This window comes from Platichthys flesus, chromosome 24 (genome assembly GCF_949316205.1).
Source record: "Platichthys flesus chromosome 24, fPlaFle2.1, whole genome shotgun sequence".
NCBI classification, from domain to species: domain Eukaryota; kingdom Metazoa; phylum Chordata; class Actinopteri; order Pleuronectiformes; family Pleuronectidae; genus Platichthys; species Platichthys flesus.
Window position 1 is genome coordinate 1,897,894 of NC_084968.1, and position 10,774 is coordinate 1,908,667.

Here is a 10,774-nt window from a genome sequence, read left to right on the forward strand (position 1 = left end):
TGTGCTCGGGCCCGTTAATGCTACAACGTAGCCCTAGTTTGATCTTAATTTCTTTCTTTGCGATTTGGCCCAACACCGTTATATATTGTTTGTATGTTTTTGGAACAAGATAAATAAATTGTGAATACAGTCTGTGTAGTAAGGTAAAAAGTACAGCTGTATAAATATACATGTCAAGAAGGTTTACACATCTTCCGCTGCAAACTGAAAACATACCTCTTCCGACTAAACCTTAAATAACATTTTGAAAGTAACAATTTAGTAGCACTTAAATGTCACCTACTTATAGCACTTTGTAGTTTTGCTTCATTTTTGAAGGAATTGTACTTACTTGATTCTTGTTGTTCTGGGTTTGTACCATACCAACATAAGAACAACAATATAGAACAACAATAAAAATAGTAAACATTTGATGATATTTTATGGTAATCCAACTGGCATTTCTTGCATTATCCTTCTAACTATCTCCCACTCAAACAAATGGCCTCCTTGGAAGAGGTGTTCAGTTAGAATCTGCTGTTGTAATTCAATCAACCTCTGTGTTGGAGCTAAAATGGCACAATGTAATGTCCATCAATCTTGTTCATTTTTATTGGCAGCCAGAAGAAAGTTGCTGATAACCCTTTTGAATGAAACAGGTTTCCTGTCCCGGGGTTCATCCGCCAGCCAAAGATGACATCTACCTCAGCATGTGCTTCATGGGCCAGTACCATCAGTCTGAGTGTCTCCCTGCCGTCTTCCCTCTGCTGTTTCATGAGAAGATGACCTTCGAGAAGGCAAGTCGTGATACACATCTGAAATGCTATACATCAAATGGGTTCTTGCATTTTTTTTATTGGATAAATCAGTGACGACTCAGATGGAGTTGTTCCCTGTATTGTCATTTTCTATATATACATCCTTTGTTGCATGCCTGTAACGAGTGACTACATATAGCTGTGTAAACGTTATCCAGGTCTTCAGACATGCAGTGGACCCCGGAGACATCGCTGTGATGCTTGAGTGTAAGTTATATTTTACTGTAATTAACTAATTTGGTTGGCCGATCATATTTCATTTCTCCATTCTACATTATACAAGCTATCTCTTTTTCTTCAGACAATTAGTTCATGGTTATGTTTATATTTCCCATTCTTATACAGTATTTAGTTGCCCAGTCTGTTATAACAAGAGCAAAGGTTTGATAAGATGATGTTAACTCAAATTGCATGGTTTTCCTCAGTAGAAGGAGTTTTTACAGCTTTCACGACAATAGTCATGAATATAATTATTATATTTATGATTATTGTTATTGTTGAAACATACAATAATAGAACAAAATTGTTAAATTAATATTATTAGCACAAGTGCACTAAGCTGCTTTGATAGCATGTCCCAACATTAACTAACCCTATACAATTGTAATCAGCATTATAGTGATAATATTTTTTGTCCATGTCTGCATTTCTCACATTCAAGTTCCAGGGTAAACACAGAGTCACATTTCACTATCTGCACCAAGTTGTGTCTTACATATAACATTTATTTTCAGGTTTTTCTATGTATTGCTTATTTGAGAGTCTAATCCTAAATATCCTCATTGTACATGGTTTAAATTACCTGTATTAATATAGAGCCTTTCTAGTCTTGATGACTCTTCGAAGCACTTCACGGTTTTGTCCTCCACCCATTCACACATATGTTCATACAGTGCATATATGTGAACCACAGTCTCTATCATACATCACTCATACACTGCTGACACAGCTGTCAGGGCTAATTTGGGATTCAGTATCCTGCCAAAGGACACTTCAGCATGTGGAACTGGGGAGAAGGGTATGGAACCCGCTCCTCCTCCTTTGCAGCTGTGCATTTGAGCTTTCCCTTTCTGTGATGATACAGTCGATTTCTTACAACTTAATGTATCCTCTTCTCAGATGAGACGGTCAGAGTTGAACTGGTGCAGCTGGCCCCTCCTGGTGAGACTATTTCTTTCTTTTTTTAACCATGGGTATTCCTTGTTCACTGCAGGGCTGTGGGATCTTTAAAGCAGATTGCAGCCAGAATGTCTTAAAGTGGTTGCGTTACCATTATGTGTTTGTGTTTGCAGCGGGGGACATTCTCCCCCACCTTACTTTCCGGTAGGCCCTCGCTCTTTCTCAAATTGTACAGTATTGTTCTCCATGTTCAGCACGTGTAGCCTTTTTACATGAATAATTCTCAGTGCATGGATTTTTACATTTATTTATTGTCTACCGCCATAAATGCTACCATCTCTGACATCATCAAAACTCTAATGCTAATGCTATGTCAGATATGTGAGCAAATAATATATATACTAATTATGTATAGTTTGGTTTGATTTGTGTTTATACAGCTCATATTAAATATTATATATTAAAAAATCACATTTTACCTCATGGGGCTTAACAATCTGCACCAGGTGTATTATATTCTCTCCTGGTTTGAGGATAAATTACCCAAAACCATGAATTGAGAGATGTATCAATGTTTACAAAGGAAATGTTGGACAGACATGAAGCGAGCAGCAATGGCGATGGTAATGATAGAGGTATTATCGATTTTGGTAGTAGACGTGAGTCGGCATATTGTATAGCAAATCAATCTAGTTATCATAATCCAAGTTTAGATTAATACTATCATGGAACAAATGTTTGGTCTCTTCTGTTTTTCCCTCAGGGTATTTCTCCGAGGTTGGAGTTCTCCACCAAAACCACCATCATTGAGTGCTCAGCTGATTCTGAGATCAACATTCACCCCAATGTACTCATGGTAGAGATGATATATATATATATATATATATATATATAAGCATCCTTCCTGAGGTGACTACATTAACTAGCAACAGTTCACTGGGACTGAAGAGTTCCTTGAATTCAACTTGTGGCCTTTATACATACAGAGACAATGAGGATATTCAGAGTCGTAAACAGTTGTGTTACATTCTGGCTTTTTAAGACAACCACTGTCTTGTTCCCAGAGTCCAGCGATAAAGAGGAACTTGATGCGCTCAAGCAGACCCAGGACCTCCTCTCTTCAGAGGAACCAATCTCAAATCTCTGCAAAGAGACGAGGTCGCAGGACAGAACGAGAGAGACGCGGCACAGCCGGGTCGCTGTCACGCATTTACAGGTCCCAGTCCCCGCAGAGAAACACCCAGCATCTGGCCCGACTCAGCCTAGACCCTGCGGCTCCCAACCCAACCGAGGTGAAGGCAGCCAACACCTCCCAACCTGTGAGTACACCTGATTCATTCTCTTCTTTATAAAATCATCTGCAGCCAGCAGATGGCAGAGGAGAGCTCTCATCTAATATCTCCCCTGTGGTGTTGAGAGCCAGTGTCACAAAATCCCTCTGAACTACTTTGTGGTCAATAACTAACAGAGGATGTAAAACTCCACATGTTTTTACTCAAGTAGAAGTACAGATACTTGTGTTCAAAAACTACTCCGGTAAATGTGTAAGTTCTGATTCAAACTCTTTACTCAAGTAAACGCATCAAAGTACAGGCTCTGAAATGGACTAAAAGGAGCCCACTTCTACCAGATGTATCTGTGCAAAGCAAACTGAGACTCATATCACATTAATTCCTTCAAAGACAATACAACTGAAACCCCTCTTACATCAGATCAAATAAAAGGCTACACACTACTCACAACGGTTCCAGCGAAAAATGATTTGCATGTACTGAAAAACTGTCCAAGAGGAAATGTTTTCTTCATTTGAATAAAGCCAGGGATGGGGAATGTTTTGTTGCTCCCCTTCATCCTCAATGATGCCGGCTGATTCCTCCCTTTCTTCTGTGTTTTAACTCCTCGCCACGAACACATCTGAGTCTCCGTCTTTTGTCTGTTTGTCTTGACACTTCTTTTACTCTGTGTAACGTGTGTCGCTAATGATGAGCACTGATAGAAATCAGAGGCTAACGGCCAAAGGCTGCAAGTTCGCTGTTTTGCCATTTGTTTCTTTTATTTCATATTTCCGTATGAAGAGAAATAATGAGGGCCTTAACATGACACCTGTATTTGTACAATTCTGGGGCCCCTAGCTAAAATTTAACTTTAAGGCCTTTGTTATTTAGTTTACAGCTGGCATATTGCTGGTTAAAAGTTCATTACTGCCGAATCCATAGACAGGGGTCATTATGTCATTACGAGTTAATATTTCACCCATGGTCCCCTGAGGTTAATCCAAATAAGATAAGAAAGATACCAACAGATAAGAGATTGGATGTCGGGAGTGAGAGGACGAGTTTAGATCACTATCAAGAGAAGAGACAGTTCCATGACCTATCTCCTTGCCAACTAGACAAATGACAATCCCGGAGAAGGACAATTAAATGCCAATGACAGGGACACAAAGAGCTGGCAGGTAGAGGTTGAATTAAAGGCCCTGAAAACCCAGAGTTCCACACTTGATGTGAAGGCTCCTGGCTGAAAAGTCTACTTCCAACTCTGCCAAAGTTTCAACAGTTTTCTTGTGTGTGAGGAGGAGTAGCACCTTTTTCCTTTTCACAATAAAAGGGCCTTATCTCTTGTAATCAGTGTGCAGTGGCCTCAGGAAGTATTCTGACCCCTTCGCTGATTCACACTTTATTGTTTTGCTTAATTTGAGATACTATGTGATCTACTCTCAGATATCCATAATGACAAAGTGAAAACATGTTTTTAAATATTCGTGTTTGCTCGTTTAAAAAATCCATCTTTGACAAATTAAATTGATTAACTGTAGTTTAGAAAGGCACAAGCCTGTGTATAGAAGACACCAAAAGTCACACTGCACATCAGGAGAAAAACCAGTCCAATGGATCTTTGTGTTTTGCAGAGATGAGAGAACAGGGTGGAAGCTGTCACAGTAGCCTCCACATTCAGGTCTTTAATGCTTTGTAGTGTTTATGACACTATTGAACATCTGTAAAGCTACCTGAAGCTGTCAGGTCTAGGTTTTCACTTTATCCCTATGGAGTGTAGATTTATAACACACAGAAATTTATGCAAAGATTGAAAATGTCTGGATATTTTCTGAATCCTGTGTACATCTTGTAGCCGTTTGATCTGCTGGTGTGCTCACTGTGTTGCTCATCTGTGTGTAGATGCTTGCTTCATGGCCGGGAGCCAGTCGACGGGACTCACCCCATGTGTCTGCAGTGTTGACCAACTCCTCTTCACCTTTGGTCAGGTCTTCATCAGCAGGTAGACATCCTCATATAAACCTGTGTTATTGCTACTGTAGTAGGTCTCAAAACAACGTATCATAACTTCCTAAGAAATAGTCTGGCATAGTTATATTGCTTTATTGCAGCAGTTTATTTTAAAAACAAGAGTTTTATTACGACATACTTATAGTCAGCTGTTGTGCTGTAAAACACTTAAAGTCTGTGATTCAATGTTTTCCCCTCTTTTTGTTGTTTTAGGGACTCTCTCTCCAACTGGCAGAAGAAAATTCAATGGTTTGGTAGGAACATCATTTTCTCCCTTTTAAAAAGAGAGCTATTACTATGTGGTGATGAGCTTTATTTCATTTATTGTTTTCAATAAACATATATAGAAGAAATAGCATATATATATATATATATATACACAATATTCTTATTTTACTCCTGAAAAGACAGCATATAATCAACTTTCACATAAAGCTAGACTCTAGGTCACCCTTGGACCTGCATATAGACACACTTTTACCATCTAGTACTCAAACTTGTTAGTCCAATATTATATTGATTATTATAGGAGAACCTAACACAAACTTTACTTAAAATGTAACCCTTAAATAAGGTTGATGGATGGATGGAGTAAGCCTCTAAGAACTGCAAATGAGGCCAGTATAGATAAATTAATTGTGGACTTTGTAGACAGTGAGGTATAGTTTTCTCAACAATACAAAGGAAGGTTGTGACTTCTTCCTGCTTCTGTTTGTAGGTAGAAGAGACATTTGAAGACGACTCCGGCTCAGAAACACCTGACCCTTCAGCGTTGTGGCAGACTGACATAGGAGCCGGGCACAACAGGTCAGTTTCTTGAAAAGGTAGAACCATTAATATTCATTGTAAACCATGCACTTCACCTTCTTTTTATATTAAGATCTAAACATTTCTAGTGAGCCCTAATCTCGAAGGGCAGTATTAATTCCATTTAACCGATTTGAATAAGGTGTCAGGTGTCGGTTTTATATAGCCTGTACAATGTGTAATGTTACAGCAGCTTTATACGTTGTCTCTGGTGTTTGATACTTAGAGGAAAATAATGCTGCACATTTTCAATCTGTCATTAAAGAAGTAAGTGTGCATTAGCCTGCAGGAATAACTTGTCTTACGTATTTTATGAATGTTTTTGTCCCCCTGAACACCCCGAGGAACAAAAAAGCACATGAAGATGACACTGGGATGTTCATTTGGCAAGATGGCTTCAAAGAAGTGTCTTACTGTGGCTGTTTAGGACTCCATCCAGTTCTCACAGAGAATGGGAAGAAGTCCATGAGCGCGTTCGAGGACTCCTTACAACGCCAAAAGCTGTACGCCGACTTCTCTGCGTAAGTAATGACAAGCATCAGTATAGCTGCTTTCAGGCATGCACAGAACTTTGGAGAGTCTCCAGACATTCTCCACAGGGGCTGTTTGTGAATGTTTCTGAGAAGAGAATCTCTTGCTGCGTTGTGCATGTGTGAAAGGTGAACTCCGAAGAAAGTCTCAGTCGATAAGACTTTTCCCGCAGAACATTGAACTTTTCTACTTGCTAGACATTCCTCATTGTCGTGGGGTCTTATTGCATGTGACTTTACCTGACTAGGAATCACTTTGGACATTTATTCTCTAAAAAGAATAGCATAAATTGTGCTCCCATTTTAATTGGCTCAGCACTTTCCGCAACACTAATTGCACCAGTGTAAAAACAGAGCTGCTTTATTCCAATGATTATGCCAAATTTGCTACTAAATGAAACCTAACCTGTCTTCCACAGTAAGAATATTCAAAAAATAAAAAAGGATATTGAAAATAACTTGTAAACCAAAATCAAAAATATATTTTACAACTCAGAGTAACAACCTGTGTAAAAAGATGTATTTTTTAAATGGGCATATTTTATTTTGTAGTTTTTTTCTGAATGCCAATGTGTTTCAGTAATAGCACAGCTTTCCCACGTATATGTCTCTAGAAAGGCACCGAGCATTACATATGTAACAATAGAAGAAAACGACAGAGGCAGTGGTGGTTGTGTTTCAGGGGGCCACAGTCTCTGAGGTAGACCGGGTTTTGGCCAGACGGTCCATCTCTTCAGGTCCGCCCCGATGACCTGGCCAGGCTCCGAAAAGGTGATGTGGACCTGCCGAGTTTCAAGAACTTTTAATTTGAAATACGCTGCTCCCTTGGGGGTGTCCTGGTGGCCTTATCATTTGAAAGCATTCTTGTTTATCAGACCAATATCTTTATCGCACCATGTTTTTAAGAGTACACTTTTAACTATCAAATAATGAAAAAGAAATGCCCACAGCACACACCTCCATGTTAGGAATTTGTTTAAATGTGAACTTGTTTTACCTTGTCCTAAAAATGTTTGATATTGTATGTTTTTATGCAGTTTTCGGGACCATGAAATACTAAGTAATACTTGATGATGCAATTTCGTAGATGGAGACAACTCCTTTTTCGAAGTTAATTTGATGTCATTTATATTGATGACTTGTTTTAAATCAATAAACTAACTTCGAGATGCGTTAACCATTTAAAGGGCTCCAACAAACTCACAGCTAAGTCACTTATCGCCCCCTTATTTCTTGTTTCTTCTGTACATGCACCCACTGCACTACGGAAGCCAGGTTAGGACAATCTTTGCAAAGCACTGTATCAGCAAAAGTCACGGCAAATTCCTTTTATGTGTGTGGTGTGAGACATCTACATTTCACTTCTCGTGCAGATAAAGAGACGACCACCTTGCCAATAAAGTCTCCAGATAACTTGACTCTCCTGGCATGTGCATGTGTGCAGAGCAGAGATATAAACCGTGGTGAAATTAAAATCTTACATCTCAGTTTGAACGCGGCCTGGAGGCAGCAGAATCGGTTTGACGTCACGCGGCTCTATATCGTTAACCTATCAAGCTGATATTGTCTCGTCCTCAGATAAATCACCCAAAGGCCATTAGAAGCAAATTGTGTCTATGGCGATGCAGCTCTGTGTGAACTACTGTCATATATCAGAGAAATAGCTGCTCTCTATGACTGTGAGGCATTAAGCAGCGGCTCTATCAGGAACATTGTGATCTACTGCAGAATGGCTGTGTGTCATGTGGTAGGGCAGGGTCTTTTTAGTGGTATGGTTGGTCGGTTTTGACAGAAGTCTATGAATAATGCTATAAATAACAGACAAGTTAAGAACTAGCAGGGGCAGCTTAACTGCAAAGACAGTGAAGGTGGTGGGTGATCGAAGGCTTTAGCCGGGGTCTATTTCAAGGAACACCTTTTTTAAGAATGCAGCAGTGGAGGTTACACCTTTTGATAAATGAAGGCCCACAGTACAGTGTTCATATGAGGACATCTTCAGGTGTTGGAGGCAGACATCAGAAGAATAGGCATCAGGTCTCAGGGAAAGACTTTGATAACTCTATGAATTTACACTAACCGCATCAGACAAAATGGCCTTGAACAAAATACAACTTTATTCTTGTAATATTATAACTTAATTCTAATGAATTAACATTATTTTTGTAATATTTTGACTTTATACTTGTAATATTACAACTTTTATCCTTGTCATACTACAACATTATTCTCGAAATTTCGCCCCAAAGAAAATCTGCAATATGGCCCTAGAACAAGGTGAGTATAGTGTGAGATAGTTTTACATGAAGCAATTTTCTTAATAACACATAGACATGTTCAATAACTATTTGAGTCATGGTGAAGATGTGCAGACAATGAAATCGGACCAAAATGACTAGCTTTCTTTAATTAGCTTGCAGTGAGTCATCGTGTAGTGCATGTTGTTTGACTGTAGGTAATCAAGTAGTTTGTATAGACTGCTTTTTAAAAAACATGACCCAACCTGATCAGTCTCTGATCAGTGCTAAGACAAGGAAGCATCTTCATTGACCCACGTTTCATTTCTAATGTGGCATCTTAATCCCAGTTCAGCAGAGTAGGGACGAACTGGGATTAAGATGCTGACCGTGGCTATGGATTTTTGAATCATGAATCCCCTAGAAGGACACTAAGGTAAGGTTGTGGTCATGAGGAATCACAGTAAACCTTGAACACCATCATTTTATCTTTTATCTTCTGAAAATAGACAAGGTTTGAGTTTCCGACACTATTGTACTTGGTTCAAGATGAAGCTGAAGGTCACGCAGCATTTTGCAGCTGCTAATTTGTAAGTACTATAGGCCAACGTACCTTTAGCTGTGATTTGAATATTTAACATTTCCCTGTGATGCCGACCACTAAAATGATTGTGTAAATCTAGCGAGGACATTTTTAAGAGCAGTGTTTCCTAGCTACTAAAAGCTGTTGTTATGGGAGTGGTACTTTACACCAACCGATGACAGTTTTTGCAGGTGTTGTGATCAGATTTTTCCCAGCATGGACCACTAAAAGTTAATTTCTTCTTTTAATGGATCATAACGGTGTGGTATCGTGCTGTGAATTACTCTAGCAGTTTCATTTCTAGCACTATCTGAGCAATAAAGTAACAAAAAGCTTGTAGGTGGCTGAAGGAAGTCGTATATCAGTTGGGTCTGTTGTTGGAGAGAATCTCAGTTTGCGCGGCATGAATACAGTAACTGCAAGCAGAAGGAAAATAGGCATGTTGTGTTGTAATGATTATTGAGTTTTCGAGAAAAAAGCTCAGAGATGTGGGATGTTGGAAAGATAATGGACCATTGTATTTCAAACTAGAAACAATGATAAATATTATCATGCTGGGAGTAGTGGTCATAGAACCAACCCTGGCAAAACATATATGAATCGCATAAATGGTACAACAATATACAATAGCACACAGTAGTTACTCATACACCCTTTGCACCAGGTTCCACCTAATTTTGAAACATTTTCAGCATTTTAATCCAAAATAACTTTGTATTAAAACTTGATCAAATCTGTTGAAACCAGGAAGTAGCTACGTTTTTCAGAGTAAATAATTCTGTTATCAGTCGACTGGTTTGAAAGACAACGGTTGTACCTAAAAGACCCTCAAAAAGTCTAACTTTGTTTTGTGTGGAGAAACGTTTGACTGGTGTGATAAAAGAAGATAGTCAGACTGTAAACATTGTACGGAGAATAGAGGATGCTGCCGTTGCCCCAGACGCTAATTTGTCATCAGACGATAGCCAAAGAACTCCGGGATTGCCATCAAGTAACTTCTATTTGTATTTGTTGTGCATTTTGTGTATGACCCTCCATTAATGAGGCCTCCTGGATCAAAATTGAAAGAAAGGTGGATTCTTTGCGGCAAGGTTCCAAAAATCCTGAACGGAACTGGTTCAAGAACATGAGCCAATTTGGTGCAAGAGGGGATATCAGTTATACCAGTTCACAAACAGTGCAGCCGGAGCATCATATAAGTGCTGATGTTTGCTCTTTGTCCTGTCATTGGTAACATTCTAAGAATGGTAAAATCCACCCTATGTTGTTTGTTTTGCTCATCCCTGTAGTATTATATGATGTTTACACATCGCAGTCTACGGACCACTATCTAATTTTTGTTTTATAGCCCTATTGCTTAGCCCTTTTCCTTGTGTTGTGGCGGTGCAATCTGTGGTCAAAGTAGACAAATGTATAGTAG

General features: G+C 39.1%; 1 protein-coding gene across 1 annotated transcript; it reads left to right on the forward strand.

Moving 5' to 3' along the window:
• Window positions 1–689: 689 nt before the first annotated feature.
• spata6l (spermatogenesis associated 6-like) lies at window positions 690–6,020 on the forward strand. The gene is made up of 6 exons (XM_062384507.1): window positions 690–776; window positions 2,680–2,772; window positions 2,981–3,235; window positions 5,093–5,192; window positions 5,414–5,454; window positions 5,919–6,020. Exons 1-6 carry the CDS (start codon window positions 690–692, stop codon window positions 6,018–6,020), a joined length of 678 nt encoding a protein of 225 aa, XP_062240491.1.
• The last annotated feature ends 4,754 nt before the right edge of the window (window positions 6,021–10,774 follow it).

Excerpts from the sequence above, each read along its gene's own strand:
- spata6l (XM_062384507.1), top strand. The coding sequence starts at position 690 with ATGTGCTTCATGGGCCAGTACCATCAGTCTGAGTGTCTCCCTGCCGTC. Across the intron at positions 777-2,679 it reads AGAAGATGACCTTCGAGAAG|GGTATTTCTCCGAGGTTGGA; the intron begins GCAAGTCGTGAT and ends TTTTTCCCTCAG. Across the intron at positions 2,773-2,980 it reads TTCACCCCAATGTACTCATG|AGTCCAGCGATAAAGAGGAA; the intron begins GTAGAGATGATA and ends TCTTGTTCCCAG.